Here is a 17,578-nt window from a genome sequence, read left to right on the forward strand (position 1 = left end):
TGGCAAGAAAGTACATGAAGTTATTATCTGCAATCAACCTCCAGAAAACCAGAAGTAGCACAGTAGCTTAAAGTGATAAAGTGCTAGCCTTCCTCAGGGACAGTTCCCAGGGCCCACGGTCAACCCTCATGACTACTACTACCACTACCAACCAAAGAATCTCATGGTCTTTCCTGACCAGGCTGGCTTCAAATCTGGATCCTCAGATCTCAGCCATCTGAGTAGCAGGGATTATAGACATAAGCCACTGGTCCTCATTTAAGACCATGAGATCTGTTGTTGTTGGTGGTGGTTATGGGGCTAGAACTCTGGGCTTGGGTGCTGTCCCTCAGCTCTTCAGCTCAAGGCTAGCACTCTACCACTTGAGCCACAGCACCATTTCTGGTTTTCTGGCGGTTTATTGGAGAGAAGAGTCTTACAGCCTTTCCTGCCCGGGCTGACTTTGAACTGCAATCCTCAGATCTCAGCCTCCTGAGTAGCTAGGATTACAGGCGTGAGCCACCAGCAACTGGCAACCATGAGATTTCCTGTGTGTGTGCGTGTGTGTGCGCGCGCGTGTGTGTGTGTGTGTGTGTGTGCGTGTGTGTGTGTGTGTGTGTGTGTTTCGGCCATGGTGCTTGAACTCTGGGCCTAGGAGCTGTCCCTCAGCTCTTCAGCTTAAGGTGAGCACGCTACCACGTTAGCCACAGAGCCACTTCTGGTTTTCTAGTGGTTAATTGGAGAGCAGAGTCTCACAGCCTTTCCTGGCCAGGCTGACTTTGAACCGTGATCCTCAGATCTCAGCTTCCTGAGTAGCTAGGATTACAGGCATGAATTACCAGTACCCTTCACCATGAGATTTTTTTTATAAATCACTTCTACAATACAGAAACAGGTTCTGAGTTACTAATCCCTCCCCAAAGATGTTTTGCAATGATGAGAACAGAATAACTCACATATGGTTGAAAAGGCTCAAGCTGACTCCAAACATCATATGGACAATACCAAGAATAACAGACATTTTCATCTTAAAGGAGTTGAGGAAGGTCAGTTTGTTGGTTGCAATGTTCCAGATCTATAACCAAGAAAACAAAAGGTACCAAAGAATTCTTGAATAGAAAAATATTATTCATGTATTTAAGAAAAGACTTTTCTTAAGCCGAGCTCTGAGATCTGAGGATCTTGGTTCAAAGCTAGCCTGAGCAGGAACATCCGTGAGATTCTTATTTCAAATTAACCAACAGAAAACCAGAAGTGGTGCTGTGACTCAGGTGGCCTTGAGCTAAAGAGTTGAGGGACAGAGTCCAGGCCCAGAGTTCAAGCCCCATGACCGACAAAAAAAAAAAAAGACCTTTCTTGAAAAAAGAAAACCTGATTAATAACTATCACAATCACATCCTTTTACACCAGCAAAGAGGAACTCTTAAAAGAAGACAAAGAAATATGATACATTACATAAGCCAGGTGCTGGTGGTTCATGCCTGTAATCCTCAAGAGACTGAGATCTGAAGATCATGGTTCAAAGACAGCCCAGGCAGGATAGTCTGTGAAGCTTTTTTCTTTTTTTTTTTAAAGTACTTCATTGGAGATAAGAGTCTCTCAGATTTTTCTGCCTGAGCTGGCTTTGAGCCATGATCCTTAGAGATCTAAGCCTCCTAAGTATCTGGGATTGTAGGTAACCAATGCCTAGCTCAACTAAAACATTTAGAAAAATCAAAGAAGAACTGGAAGTCTTTTTTTTTTTGGGGGGGTCCGGTTGTGGGGCCTGAACTCTGGGCCTGGGTGCTGTCCCTCAGCTCTTCAGCTCAAGGCTAGCGCTCTACCACTTGAGCCACAGCGCCACTTTCGGCTTTTTTCTTATGTGGTGCTGGGGAATCGAACCCAGGGCCTCATGCATTGCAAGGCAAGCGCTCTACCACTGAACCACCTTCCCAGCCCAGAACTGGAAGTCTTGAAATTCATTTTTACCACAGTTGATATAACTAGCCATCTCAGAAATAAACAATGTGGGAAAAAATACACACACACATACATACACATACACACAGCTCTCCAAGGTACTTAGGTTTCTATAGTCTGATAAACTGAACAAATACATCCAAGTTTAAAAAAAAATATGTCAACTAAAAACCAAATAACTCTTCACTTTAATTCTCTTTTCAGGGCTATATTAAAAACCTTGGAGATAGCACACAGAAAAAGAAGTACTCTTACCGGATCGATGCCAAATGGGTATGGTCCACCAAAAACTCCACGGACAGTTGGATTCAACTGGAGAACAGGATTTCCCCGAAGTGTGTCCTCCCTACCGTGAAAAGTCACACTTACTTCTGATTAAGAGAGGAAGCCACTGGCGTGGAAAAACCCATCCCCCTAAAAACTACAAACATCTATCCTATCTCTTCAATAAGATGAAGGGCTAAGTCAAAGATGAGGATTCAGACACAAGGAAAAATTAACCAAATATACACAACTAAATTGGGAACTTGGAGAATCTATACTTAGTATACAGATAAATAAATGCAGTTAATTTATCGTCCTAATTCTGTGATAATTGCTGAATACGTAACAAAGCACTTCAGATTAAAGCATACCTAAGAGGTGACACTGCATTCTTCTGAAACAGGGACAATACCAAGTATTTCCTAAGGGGGTGGTTAGTTTACCACCTGTCTTACAAATAAGAGCTGGATATAAAAAGAATTAGTTTTGACTTTTAGTTTTGCAACTTACGTCCAATTATATATAGTGAACATCGGCCGTACACTCCAAGATGACCCAAAGATATTAAGAGATTTGGAAAAACAGTCGTTGTAGATGAGGCCAGTGTAGATGGAGAATATGCCCATCAACAGGATGATATATCGACCACTGAACACAGTACTAAACATCTGGGAAGCAGAAGAAAGAAGTGATGGAAAATGTACTATTTCAGCTGATGTTTTGGGGGGTAATATTTTACCCAATCCAATTCAGAAAGCTTGAACTGAAGTCCAAACTACAACGCTAAGAGGAATTTACCATGTGGTAAATGAGCTTCTCTATTTCCTTCTAATAAATTCATGGGGGGCTGGGAAGGTGGCTCAGTGGTAGAGCACTTGCCTTGCATGCCAGAGGCCCTGGGTTCGATTCCTCAGCACCACATAAGCAAAAAGAAAAAAGCCAGAAGTGGCGCTGTGGCTCAAGTGGTAGAGCACTAGCCTTGAGTGGAAGAGCTGAGGGACAGCACCCAGCCCCAGAGTTCAGGCTCCATTACCAGACCCCAAACAAACAAATAATAAATTCATGGATTTCTAGATCATTAATTTCATAAATGAATACTTAAGAAACAACTTTTCAATCTAATATAGATGTAACAAACATTACCTCATTTTCGTTCTTTTGGGAGAGGATCCGGCTCTCCCTTAACACCATCCACACAGCAAAAAGGGTCATCAAAATGCCATGGCCAAAGTCTCCAAACATCACAGCAAAGAGAAAGGGGAAAGTGATGATGGTATATGGAGCTACAAAGAACCAAAGAAAGAAAAACACAAATTACATAAAAGCACAACAATGTCCCAAATACCACATTTTTCTCTGTATTCTAAGATCAATGGGGATAGCTTATTCCTCAGCTGGCAAACAGATGAACTCTCAGGAAAAATCTTTCATGGCAGGATCTATGCACCCTTGCAAAGCAGCTAACAGGAAATGAAGGTAACATGGTTTACTCTCTAGTTCCCTTCTAACTCTTTTGACACAGTTTCTGGGACGACCAGCTTACTCCACCTGTGCAACAGCCATGTATGAACTAAATAAAGCTACCAAGTAATGGGGAAAGCCTAGAATTGTGACAAAGCAGGTCCTAAATACGGCTCCAGCTAAAGATGGATGCTAGTTCTTGACAACAATTAATATTTTCAAAAGAGGAGAGACCTAATATACTAAAAGTGGCTAATAATAACTCTGTTTTCTCTATATAACCTTAGAATAGGGAAGCCAGGAGGAAGTCTAAAATATATCTTGGAATATTTTTCTTAAGACAGGCACTGGTGGCTCCCACTGGCTACTCAGGAGGCTCAGATCTGAGGATCGAGGTTCAAAGCCAGCCTGGGCAAGAAAATCTGTGAGACTTTTACCCCCAATAAACTACTCAGAAAAAGCCAGAAGTGGCACTGTAGCTCAAGGGTGGAGTGCTCCCCTTGAACAAAAGGAAGAAAGGAAGGAAGGAAGGGAGATGAGGGGGAGGGAGGGAGTCAGAGACAGTATGCAGGCCCAGAGTTCAAGCCCCAGGACTGGCCAAAAAAATTTCCTTAAAACAATTACTATAAATGATTTTCTAGAGAAGGCTAGATATTTTATGGCTGAGAAAGACTACAGAAAGCTGGGTGCTGGTTGCTCACGCCTGTAATCCTAACTACTCAGGAGGCTGAGATCTGAGGATTGTCGTTCAAAGCAAGCCCAGGCAGGAACATCCATGAGACACTTTTTTTTTTTTTGGTCTTTTTGGTTGGTCATGGGGCTTGAACTCTTGGCATGGGCACTGTCCCTCAGCTCTTCGGCTCAAGGCTAGCACTCTACCACTTGAGCCACAGTGCCACTTCTGGCTTTTTCTGATTATGTGGTGGTGAGGAATTGAACCCAGAACCTCATGAATGCAAGGCAAGAGCTCTACCATTGAGCCACCTTCCCAGTCCCATGAGACTCTTATCTCCAATCAACCACAAGAAAACCGTTAGTGGCGCTGTGACTCAAGTGGCAGAGTGCTGACCTTGAGATGAAGAGCTCAGGGACAGTGTCCAGGCCCAGAGTTCAAGACCCATGACCAACAAAAAACAAAAACTAAATATGAGCATGAGTTCAAGTTCCAGTACAGTTACACATACATACAAAAGAATACAGGAAGCCAGGCACCAATGGCTCATACCTGTAATCCTAGCTACTAGAAAGGCTGAGATCTGAGGATGCCAGTTCAAAGCCAGCCTGGGCAGAAAAGTCCGTAAGACTCTTTTATTTTTATTTATTTATTTCTTTTTTGTCGGTTGTAGGGCTTGAACTCTGGGCCTGAGCACTGGCCCTGCGCTCTTCAGCTCAAGACGAGCACTCTACCGCTTAAGCCACAGCGCCACTTCCAGTTTTCCAGCGGTTTATTGGAAATAAGAGTCTCACGGACTTTCTTGCCCGGGCTGGCTTTGAACCACAATCCTCAGATCTCAGCCTCCTGAGTAGCTAGGATTACAGGTGTGAGCCACCAGCGCCTGGCTTCCGTAAGACTCTTATCTCCAATAAACTACCAGAAAACTGGAAGTGGCACTGTAGCTCAAGTGGTAGAGCACTAGCCTTGAGCTGAAGAGCTGAGGGGCAGCGCCCAGGCCCAGAATTCAAATTCCATGACCAACACCTCCCCACCCCATCCCCCAAAAAAACAATATAGGAAAAGGAATTGTGTTTTTTGTTTTTTGGGTTTTTTTTTTTTGATTGGTTGCAAGGCTTGAACCGCCTTAGACACTGTTCCTAAGCTTTTTCATTCAAGGCTAGTGCTATACCACTTGAGCCACAGCGCCACTTCTATTTTTCTGGTGGTTAATTGGAGATAAGAGTCTCATGAATTTTACTGCCTTGGCTGGTTTTGAATCACAATCCTCCGAGTTCAGCCTCCTGAGAACCACTAGTGCCCAGCTAGGAAAGAGAATTAAGTGTTCCTAAGGCTTCATGACCCAGAGAATTCAATCCAGTGAGTTCTTAAAGCAGTAGATAAACTTATTATTCATGTCAAATTGACACTTGTCCCACAGGAATTACATGTGAACTGAGGACTTGACATCATCTTTAGCTTTAAGTTAGTTGATCAATGGATAGAAGAGTGAGGTATTAAAAGAATCAAATGAGAACTTCAGGAGGAAAAAGGTTCAGTGTTTTTACCTGGATTTATTTCTCGGTAAGTCCCAATTCCATAAGCATCTACTATGTTCTGAAAGCCATATGTGAACTTGTTGGTTTTATTATAGGTTGGAGGAGTCTGATTTGTCTGCATCCTGTTCAGTATGGAGGGTACAGTGGAACCACTGTGTTCCTGAAAAACATCAGCAAACACATCAAGATTAGGTTGTCCTCCTCCTTGTGGCAGTGGTTACTCAGATGCATATATGTATTAAAATTCAAACTGTACACATAAAATGTGCTTTGTTTTTTTTTTGTATAAATTATCTGCATAAAACCAACAAAAGGTTATCTTGTTTAGTCTTTGGGGACACTTGGAGTTAAGTATACAATTTCAATTAAGTCCTGAGAACATCCTTACCAGAAAAAACAAAACAAAACAAAACTTTAAGACAGAACACTAGTGTGTACCTCTAGTCCCAGCAAAATGTGGAACCAAAACTCAAAATATGGAACTGCTTCTTCCACAAGCATCACTCTCCTCTCACGGAGAAAACAAAGCTTATGCTCAGTTTCTCCTCACCACTTGCTCCTCACGCCTTGATCCCTGCAGTCTGGCTGCTCATTCAAACTGACTGTCTTCTCTCCCATACACAGCTGACACTGGAACTCTTCCTCTTCTTGCTCTTTATTCTTTTTTTTTTTTTGGGTCCAGACATGGGGCCTGAACTCTGGGCCTGGGCGCTGTCCCTCAGCTCTTCAGCTCAAGGCTAGTGCTCTACCACTTGAGCCACAGCGCCACTTCCGGCTTTTTCTTCTTTTTGCTTATGTGGTGCTGAGGAATTGAACCCAGGGCCTCAGGCATGCAAGGCTAGCACTCTACCACTGAGCCACCTTCCCAGCCCCCTGCTCTTTATTCTTTAGTAGTTCTTTTCTGTTCACTAACCATTCTTTTGCTGTCTTTGCTGGTTGGAAGTATGATTCAAGTGCCTGATTAGACTGGGAAGGTGGCTCAGTGATAGAGTGCTTGTCCTGCATGCATGAGGCCCTGGGTTCGATTCCTCAGCACCACATAAGCAGAAGAAGTCGGAAATGGGGCTGAGGCTCAAGTGGTAGAGCACTTGCCTTGAGCTGAAAAGCTGAGGGAAAGCACCCAGGCCGAGTTCAGGTCCCACAACCAACCAAAAAAAAAAAATAAAAAATCAAGTGCCTGATTAGCAAGGGTGAATCCTGAGTTCAAGCCTCACACACACACACACAAAATCAAGCTGGGTGCTGGCAACTCACACCTGTAATCCTAGCTACTCAGGAGGCTGAGATCTGAGGATCATGGTTCAAAGCCAGCCCACGCAAGAAAGTCTTAAAGACTCTTGTCTCCAATTAACCACCAGAAAACTGAAGTGGCACTGTGTCTCAAAGTGGTAGAGCACTAGCCTTGAGCAAAAAAGAGCTCAGGAACAGCACCCAGGCCCAGAATTCAAGCCCCATGACTGATTGAGTCCCCCACAAAAAAATTCATTCACAATTAGGTTCTAAACAACCATATGCAGTTTTAGTTCCTACTTTCAGCAAAACCTTTAAAATTCTTGTTCTTGTCCCCCACACACTACTGTACCATTCTTCTGCTTTTTGTCCATATTGTTTTCTTTTCATCACTGCTGATAAATATCTTTTTTTTTTTTTTTTTTGGGTCCGGTCGTGGGGCCTGAACTCTGGGCCTGGGCACTATCCCTCAGCTCTTCAGCTCAAGGCTAGCGCTCTACCACTAGAGCCACAGTGCCACTTCAGGCTTTTTTCTTATGTGGTGCTGAGGAATCGAACCCAGGGCCTTGAGCATGCAAGGCAAGCGCTCTACCACTGAGCCACCTTCCCAGCCCCTGCTGATAAATATCTTATTCATTCTGATGGTTTCATCAGAAAAGCTATACCTCTCTCCACATACATTCTACTCTTAGTGTCAGCCTATCCTAATAAACTGATACTTGAGGCACATTTGTATTTCTCTGAATCCTTCCAGGCCTAGAGAGCAATTGCTCTAATGAACTACAGAAGTAGTCAAGAGGAAACTGATATTCAGTTATGAGCCATGCTAAGAATCATGGGCATATGACCAAATCATTTCACTTGGTTGGTACTGTAGGACATTCTGTTTACATATAAACTATAGGATACAAGAATTATAATATTAAAAACTCTACAAGTAAACTGGGCACTGGTGGCTTCGAAGGCTGAGATCTGAGGATCAGGGTTCAAAGCCATGAGACTCTTACCTCCAATTAACAACTAGAAAACCAGAAGTGGATCTGTGGTGCAAAGTGGTAGAGTGTTAGCCTTGAGCAAACAAGCTCAGGGATAGAGCCCACATCCTGAATTCAAGCCCTATGACCAATCAAAAAAATAAAAATAACTCTAAAAGCCAAGATGTCATAAAATGGAATTGATCAGAACCTCTCTTCCTGGTGTAAGCTTCACTGGTTAGCTTTGGAGACTCACCGTGCCCCTTCTGAGTGCAAACTGGATGGAGTCAAGGTCAGTGACAGGACACCAGACTTCTGCAATCAGGCACTTCTGAGTCACATCTATGTTGCATAGGTTCAGGGTGTGGTAGATAGCCTTCATCTTCCGCACCTTGATGAACCAGACTCGAATATTCTTAGCAGCTGCCTGCAGAACCCTCTGGCGGTGATCTTCTGTTTGATTCAGAACCTTTGGAGAAAGGAACATATCTCAGAATAGGAATGACAAAGAGGCATACCTTTTTTAAAAAGTTACCAAAGAACTACCTTATTCTTTCTCTGGCTGGATTTTTGGATTCTTGGTCAAATTACAAAAAAATATTAGTTCTATACTAATGTACATTTTCATTTAGCTTCCAGCTGAAAAGACACCTGAGAAAACAGTTTTTAGCTTTCTATTTATTCACCCACCAACCCAAAGCACAACAAATGTAGTTTCCTAGCTTTCACTTGGATGGCTAAAGAGCAGTACTTTCCACATAGAAGCCTGAACCTGAAGAGGTGGGTAGCACAGGTCCACAAGCTTATAAGTAGACAGTCCCACACTTAAGAACAGCAAGCAGCAGAATGCCCTGCATGTGAGCCAGCACCACCGGAAGAGTAAAGTACTCATCACCTGACATGCCTGGAATGCGATCTGGGAGACATTATGACAATGAGGATTACTCACAGCTCCAAATGAATTTGGACTGCCACATACAACTGCCATCACAGATAAGGCTTTACCCCTAGGTAGGCCTTTTTTGTTTTTTGTTTTTACTGCTAATCCTGGTGCTTGAACTCAGGTGTCCCTGTGCTTTTTCTTTTCTTTAAGTTTATTTTATTAAGCAGGGAACCAGTGGCTCATGCCTGCAGTCCTACCTGTTCAGGAGGCAGAGATCTGAGGATCATGGTTCAAAGCCAGTCTGGGCAGAAAGGTCCCCATGAGGCACTTATCTCCAATTAACCACTCAAAAACTGGAAGTGGCATTGTGGCTCAAGTGGTAGAGCACTAGCCTTAAGCACAGAAAGCCTCAGGGACAGCACCCAAGCCCTGAGTTCAAGCCCCACAACCACCACCACCAACAACATATATTTTATTGTTATTGATGTACAGCGGGGTTATAGTTATATAAGTCATCCCTGAACTTTTTTGCTCAAGGTTAATGCTATACCACTTGCGCCACAGCTCAACTTCTGACTTTTTTGATAGTTAACTGGAGATAAGAATCTTATGGGCTTTCCTGCCCAAACTGGCTTTGAATTGCAATCCTCCTGAATCAGCTTCCTGAATAGCAGAAGCCACAAAAACAAAACAATAACAACCAAAAAAAAAAATCTTTGATGTCCATAATGTGCATAATACACAGAGACTTGGTCAAAATCTAATTCAGTCTCAATGGATTTTAGAATTATACCAATGCTCTTTGCCTGGACTGTGTAGTTACAATAACAATATGGCTGGGTGCCTGTGGCTCATGCATATAATCTTAGCTACTTAGGAGGCTGAGACCCGAGGATCACGGTTCAAAGCCAGTCAGGGCAGGAAAGTGTGTGAGACTCTTATCTCCAATTAACCACCAAAAAGCCAAAAGTGGAGCACCAGCCTTGAGCACAAAAGCTCAAGGATAGAACCCAAGCCCTGAGTTCGAACCCCAGGACCAGCACCAAAAAAGAAAAGATAAAAAGGTGACCAGATGGTCTGGGAATATGGCTTAGTGGTAGAGTGCTTGCCTAGCATGCATGAAGTCCTGGGTTCAATTCCTCAGTACCACATAAACAGAAAAAGCCGGAAGTGGCACTGTGGCTCAAATAGTGGTAGCCTTGAGCTAAAGAAGTTTAGGGACAGTTCCTAGGCCCTGAGTTCAAGCCCAGGACTAGAAAACAAAAAACAAACAAAAAAATGTGACCAGAAACACACCATGCTATAACAGAAGCTGCCCTGGGAGAAGAGTATGTGCATAAGGGTAAGACTGACTTTTGTATTCTTTTTTTCTTAGCTAAACATACTCATCCCTGCTGCCCACCTCCACTACCAGTACTGAGTTTTGAACTCAGGGCTTTGAACTTGCTAGGCAGGTGTTCTACCACTGAGCCATGACACCAGCCCATCCCTCTTTTTGTTATAAAAAAATATTGGACTTACTGGGTATCAGTGGTTCATGCATAGAAGAACTCTTACTCCAATTAACTACCAAAAGGCCCAAAATGGAGTTGGCTCAAATGGCAGAGTGCCTGCCAGCCTTGGAGCTAACAAAGCTACGGGGCAGTGCCTAGGCCCTGAGTTCAAGCCCAATACCAACACACACACACACACACACACACACACACACACACACACACACAGTGCCTAGGCCCTGAGTTCAAGCCCAATACCAACACACACACACACACACACACACACACACACACACACACACACGTAATCCCAGACTCATAAACTAGAGAGGATTTAAATCCTGATGCCTATAGCATTCCTGCATTGAGGATAATAATAATAATAATAGGGCTGGGAAGGTGGCTCAGTGGTAGAGCGCTTGCCTTGCATGCCTGAGGCCCTGGGTTCAATTCCTCAGCACCACATAAGCAAAAAGAAAAAAGCCAGAAGTGGTGCTGTGGCTCAAGTGGTAAAGCGCTAGCCTTGAGCTGAAGAGCTGAGGGACAGTGCCCAGGCCCAGAGTTCAGACCCCATGACTGGACCCAAAAAAAAATAAAAATAAAAATAATAATAATAAATAAATAAATAAATAAATATATATATATATATATATATATATATATATATATATATATATATATATATATATATTTGCCAATCCTGGGGCTTGAACTCGGGGTCTGGGTGCTGTCTCTGAGCTTCTTTTGCTCAAAGCTAGCACTCTACCACTAGAGCCACAGTGCCACTTCCAGCTATTTCTGTTTATGTGGTACTCAAGAATCAAACCCAAGGCTTTATGCATGCTAGACAAGCACTCTATCACTAGGCCACATTCCCAGCCTCAACTAACACTATTATTAACAGTCATTCCTTGAGACATGCTCAGCTCCCAGGCAGACTTATACATGGGTACAATCCCCCTTCCTATCCCATTTTTTTCCCCCTTCCTTCCTCTCTCTTCCCTCCTCTCTCCTCTCTTCCTCTCTTCATTTCTTAATGTATCCTCAACTTCTGCAGGTGCCTAACAAACTCAGTGAATTAGGAAAGACAAAAGACCTCTACTATAGTAGTTCACAAAAACAAAATTCCCTCTGGCCTTTGGTGTACCATTTGGAGATCATCAATCCTGGTATTGACTCCAGAAGCCATCTCTTTCCTTTCTTGTGGTGTCTCAGGGCAGGGATAGAGTGAGGCTCGGAACCTAAAATGTATGGGTGTGACCTTAGGAACAGTGAAGTTTTTTTTTAACATATTCAATTCAAGCAATCTCGAAAAGGAATTCTAAATTACTAGCAGCACAAACAGGATTAAGTAAGGCTAATGCATTAACCAGCACTAATTATGGGAAGAGGCTTGCAGACAGGGTAATAACAACATTTGAACTATTTTGAAATTCTCATAGCTATGTAATTGTTGAGATATTAAAAAACAGTAAGAAAATTTATTGCAAATTTTTAGGGGAAAAAAAATCCATGTAAAAAACTCTGTCAATATGGCAGAATTTCAGAAGAGCTATGGCTTAATGCACATATGTAAATCTACTGTCCTAGACAAAGAAAACTGGTGTTTTTTTTGTTGCTGTTGGTCCTGAGTATTGAACTCTGGGCCTCTGAGCTGTCCTCCAGCTCTTTAGATCAAGGGCTAGCACTCTACCACATGATCCACAACAACGCCCCCACTTCCGGTTTTCTGGTTTTCTCCAGTAAAAACACTGGAGATAAAAGTCTCAAGAACTTTCCCTTTGAACCTCGATCCTCAGATCTCAGCCTCCTGAGTAGCAAGGATTACAGGCTTGAGCCATTGGCATCCCACTAAGAAAACTGGTTTTGATGACACTAAAATAAACAAACAAAACACTTGGGATTATTTCTTTTTCTAATGGTTTAAAATAGACCTAACAGGAAGTGGCGCTGTAGCTCAAATGGTAGAGAGCTTGCCTTGAGCTGAAGAGCTGAGGGACAGCGCCCAGGCCCAGAGTTCAAGCTCCACGACCGCCCCAAAAAAAAAACACACACACACAATAAAATAGACCTAACATTTGTAACCAACATATTTACCAGGCACCAGTGGTTCACTCCTACTGGGCAGAAATATCCATGCAACTCCATCTCTAGCCACTGCAATAAAAGCTGGACTGGAGCTCAAATGGTATAACACTAGCCATGAGCAAAAAACATGAGCAAAAGCTGAGCAGTGTTAGGAACACCTACAATCCTGGCTACTTAGGAGGCTGAATTCTGAGAGTTGAGGTTCAAAGCCAGCCCAGGCAGACAAGTGCAAGAGATTCTTATATTCCGATTACCAGTAAAAAGCAATAAATATAACTGGTGACTCACACCTGTAATCCTAGTACTAAGGAGGCTGAGATCTGAGGATCATAGTTTGAAGCCAGCAGGAAAGTCCATGAGAGTCTTATCTCCAATAAACCACCAAAAAGCTGAGAAGTAGAGCTGTGGCTCTATTGGTAGAATGGCTTGAGCAAAAAGCTAAGCAACAGCACCACAGCTCTGAGTTAAAATTCCAACATCAGCACCAAAAATAACCCAATACATGAAAAGAAATGTGGTTCAAGTGGTACAGTATCAGTCAGTCATAAGTGAAAAAGGAGACAGAATGCTGACAAGAGTTCATAATTCAAGCCCTAATACTGGCACATGTACACACAAAATAAATGATATATTCACCATGTCAAAATTGGCTTAATAGGATATGCACTTCACTATTCTGAATCCTAAACCTCATTAGTCAAGCAATAGGCTGTGCCCTCTTGTAAAAGCAGGTGCTTCTTACCCTTCACAGATTTTCTTGACTCTGTTTTTCAGCTGATCACCTTGGAAGAAAATGATAAACACAGACTTGTGCACGTAGTCACCCTAGGGCCAGAAACAAACACAAGAGTTCAGACTTCTAGAAGGGGATGAAAATCTCTTCAACATCTAACTTTCTGAGTGATCAGGAACAACAGGAATTCTTTAAGGATATGGCCTCCTTAACTTTAGCCACTATCAGTACTCCATTTCGTGTGTGTGTGTGTGTGTGTGTGTGTGTGTGTGTGAGAGAGAGAGAGAGAGAGAGAGAGAGAGAGAGAGAGCGTGCACCAGTCCTGGGTTTGACCACAGGGCCTGGGTGCTGTCTCTGAGCTTTTGTGCTCAAGGACAGTGTTCTATCAGTTGAGCCACACCTCCATTTCCAGCTTTTTTATTTTTGGTTAATTGGAGATAAGAGTATCACAAACTTTCCTGCTTGGGCTGGCTTTGAACCATGATCCTCAGATCTTAGCCTCCTGAATAGCTAAGTCAATGGTGACCAACTGTACTCCATTTCTTTTTCTTTCTTTTTTTTTGGTCGTGAGCCTGAACTCTGGGCCTGGGCGCTGTCCCTCAGCTCTTCAGCTCAAGGCTAGCACTCTGCCACTTGAGCCACAGCGCCACTTCTGGCTTTTTGCTTTTTACTTATGTGGTGCTGAGGAATCAAACCCAGAGCCTCAGGCATGCAAGGCAAGCGCTCTACCACTGAGCCACCTTCCTAGCCCCTGTACTCCATTTCTTAAGCTTTATTACAAGGATATCTACATGGGGGCTGAGAAGTTGGCTCAGTGGTAGAGTGCTTGCCTTGCATGCCTGAGGCCCTGGGTTCGATTCCTCAGCACCACATAAGCAAAAAGAAAAAAGCCGGAAGTGGCGCTGTGGTTCAAGTGGTAGAATGCTACCTTGAGCTGAAGAGCTGAGGGACAGCGCCCAGGCCCAGAGTTCAGGCCCCACGACCGGACCCAAAAAAAAAAAAAAAAAAAAAAAGAATATCTACATGATAACCTTCAAAAAAATCTTTCTCGGTTTTTGGATACAACAAAGAGAAGAAAGTCTACAATATGTTCTTCTTTGGCTTATTTTCCAATCAGCTTTGAATCTCATGTTGCCTAAATGACAGAATTATAGAAGAAAGGAAAGGAAGCTACTCATGTCTGTTTAGAAGCTTAGGAAGTCCCACACAGGGGCTGAGGTGTGAGTGAGACTGAGAGTAGAGTGCTTCCTGGCATGCATGAGGCCCTGGGCTTGATCCCTCAGTACCACATAAACAGAAAAGCTGGAAGTGGTTCTGTGGCTCAAGCGGCAGAGTGCCAGCCTTGAGCCAAGCAACTCAGGGACAGTGCCCAGGCCCAAGTCCCAGGACTGGCAAAAAAAAAAAAAAAAAATGAAGTGAAATTTTTGCAGTAAATTCAACCTATGCTTATAATCCCTGAAATTAGGACTTACCCTGTTCCAATAGATGTAGGTTATGAATTGTCAGATACTAAGCTGCTAGGCTGTTCCTACTTTCCAAAATGCTTAGTAGGGAAAATAATCTTATCCTGCACAATATTTATTTATTTATTTAATTTTTGTGCCAGTACTGAGGACTTGCACTCAGGTCCTGGATACTGTCCTGTAGCTTTTTTTCTCAAGGCTGGCCCTTACCACTTGATCTACACCTCCATTCCTGGCTATTTGCTGGTTAACTGGAGATAAAATTCTCTCAGATTTGGCTGCCAGGCTGGCTTTGAACCTTAACTCTTAGATCTCAGCTTCCTGAGTATTATTACAGGTATAAACTACCAGCACCTGGCAATACTTATTCTTAAACTAAGTTTCTGATTTTCCCAGTAAACAAGTAGATAATAAAGTTTTTATCAGCTTATGAACATTAAATCTCTCCATTAGGAAATCTCTCCTCTTTTCTCACATGAACATTAATACATTTGGAACCAGGTGTTTGCTGTAATTAGTTTTCATAAAAGGCAATTTTTCTCTGACCTCCAGATTAGTAACAGGAAATATATAAAGTTAAAAGTTTAAAGTAATTGGAAATAAAATTTCCAATAAAGATAATACCTCCATAGATAGATAAGGCTTGAAAATATGCATATGACATGTACACATCGGAATACATGAAAGTAGTTAAGTTAAAGAAGAACAGCAGTCCTCAAGTTCTCAGATCAAAGCAGGGTTAAACAGAAGGCTCCTCTGTGAAGAGGAGGATTCAGGTGATGCCATGCTGTGCTACTGCTCTGGACTCCCTTTATAAGACCTAGTCCACAGGACACAATTTCCTTGTCTTACAGTCACAGGATCCTCCAGGGGGTTCTCGATTTCAGCCTGTCGCAGGAACACATTCCCTCGGCACACGCGCCAAAGCATGCGTTCAAAAGTAGGGATGCGCTCCCGGTTAATCACGCCAGCCACGAAGCTGTGGGAAAAGAGCCAGATCAGGAACTCTAGTTGACAACATGGGTAAGGAAGATTGTGTATGTGAGCGTGTGAGTGTGAGTGTGTGTATGTGTGTGTTGCAGAGCTGAGGACTGAACTCAGCACCTTGCACTTGCTGGGCAAGTGCTCATCTACTGAGCTAAATCCCTAACTCTGGGATGGGAAGTTTTTGTTTAATTGTTTTATTGTTATTTTTTCAACTTCTAGATTTTTTTATTGTGATGTTTTATTGTTATTATAAAGGTGATATAGAGAGGGGTAACAGTTATGTAAGTCAAGTAGAGTACATTTCTTTTTGAACAATGTCACCCTTTCCTTGCTCTCTCCCCTTCTCACCCACAAGTTATATAGTTCACTTTCAATGTAGTGTCCATTGAGTACCACTGCTGCATTTGTTCACCCTTTGTCCCTCCATTTCTGTGTCCCCCTTATCCTCCTAAAGACAGATAAATGAATAAATAAGGGGCTGGGAAGGTGGCTAGTGGTACAGCGCTTGCCTTGCATGCATGAGGCCCTGGGTTCGATTCCTCAGCACTACATAAGCAAAAAGCAAAAAGCCGGAAGTGGCGCTGTGGCTCAAGTGGTAGAGCACTAGCCTTGAACTGAAGAGCTGAGGGACAGCACCCAGGCCCAGAGTTCAGGCCCCACGCCCGGACCCAAAAAAAAAAAAGAATAAATAAGACAAAAAGAAAACAAAACAGCAGAGAAAAAAAAATCTCGTTTCCATTTCCTGAAGTTCTTTTTAATAAATATTACTTTATATGATCAGAGGCACATAGGCATTGTGCCTTTGTGTTCCTCCCCTATGAATATCCTCTTTTGGTCTTACAGTGTGTGAGTGCCTATAGTCCTGTATAATTTATCATATCCCAGGATATCTGAGCTCTAGCTTCCACATAGAGAAAACACATGCTATCTGTGTCTCTGAGCAGGCTTACCTCACCTAACATGCAAAAAAAAAGTGAGAGAAGGACAAAAATTATACACTACACATGACTATTAGGTCAAAGGCCTGTTAGTCTTATCCTGACCTCAGCTGGCCCAGCTGAGAGTTGACAGACAACTCAGGAAGTGAATCTAGAGACTGAGAAATAGCTCTCATCAGGCTCACAAGAAAGTACATCCAGGCAGCAAGTCAATGCCCAGCCTCACTGCTCCTCTGAACAGCAAAGGAGAATATGATCCTATTGGGTATGAATGGGCTGAAGTGGTACTTACCCAAGTCTTAAGGGCGTGCCTCTTCCCATCTCACTTGGCTCCAAGAGGGATGAGGACTCTTCCAACAGGTCTGGATCCGCCATCTGCTGATGATGCAATTCAGCCTGAATTCACAAATCAATTAATATCTAATGAAAATAGTTAGTGGCATGCAGGGAACGAGGAACCAGGAGACAGGTTCAGGAAAAAAAGTGAAAAAAACACACAAAAAAAACAAAACAAGAATAAAACACCAAACAAACCACTGAAAGAACATACCCACAGAAAGAACAGGGAAATAAAACAAAGGAAACAAAGGTAAAGAAAGCATAATTTCTCCAGCAAAGAATCTGGAGAAATGATTTTAGAAATAAGGAATAGAAGAAAAACATTAAGTGATGGTGACATGTATAAATCTGTAACTTGGTGGAAGCCATTTTTCTCCTCAATGTTTCCCTGAATGAACCAGGAAATACCTTAGCATGTGAGTAGGCATCAGCTCTGCTAATACTCGAATTTCTCGGTAGCTACCAACTAGAACTTCCTTTGTGTGAGAATGTGGACGCCACAGATTCTCCAGGTAAGGAACAAATCACTGTGTTATCTTGAACACACTGTGATCTGGAGAAGGAAAGAAGGAGCAT

The 17,578-nt window shown here is 42.8% G+C and overlaps 1 protein-coding gene across 3 annotated transcripts in view; it reads right to left on the reverse strand.

Annotated features, from left to right (window-relative positions):
• Positions 1–17,578, reverse strand: part of Atp6v0a1 (ATPase H+ transporting V0 subunit a1) — a 64,487-nt gene that overhangs the window by 22,624 nt on the left and 24,285 nt on the right. For 2 of the 3 annotated variants that reach the window (XM_042671854.1, XM_042671863.1), the window contains exons 6-15: positions 16,956–17,059; positions 15,591–15,717; positions 13,285–13,367; positions 11,602–11,695; positions 8,335–8,547; positions 5,884–6,034; positions 3,346–3,485; positions 2,713–2,870; positions 2,194–2,284; positions 936–1,054 (exon numbers count right to left, since the gene is read on the reverse strand). In XM_042671854.1, coding sequence (XP_042527788.1) covers positions 936–1,054; positions 2,194–2,284; positions 2,713–2,870; positions 3,346–3,485; positions 5,884–6,034; positions 8,335–8,547; positions 11,602–11,695; positions 13,285–13,367; positions 15,591–15,717; positions 16,956–17,059 — 1,280 coding nt within the window. The remainder of the gene's footprint in view (positions 1–935; positions 1,055–2,193; positions 2,285–2,712; positions 2,871–3,345; positions 3,486–5,883; positions 6,035–8,334; positions 8,548–11,601; positions 11,696–13,284; positions 13,368–15,590; positions 15,718–16,955; positions 17,060–17,578) is intronic. The other variant, XM_042671871.1, reaches the window with a different exon arrangement.

The sequence above is a fragment of the Dipodomys spectabilis genome, unplaced genomic scaffold (assembly GCF_019054845.1).
Source record: "Dipodomys spectabilis isolate Male_0828 unplaced genomic scaffold, ASM1905484v1 ptg000018l, whole genome shotgun sequence".
Taxonomy (NCBI): Eukaryota; Metazoa; Chordata; class Mammalia; order Rodentia; family Heteromyidae; genus Dipodomys; species Dipodomys spectabilis.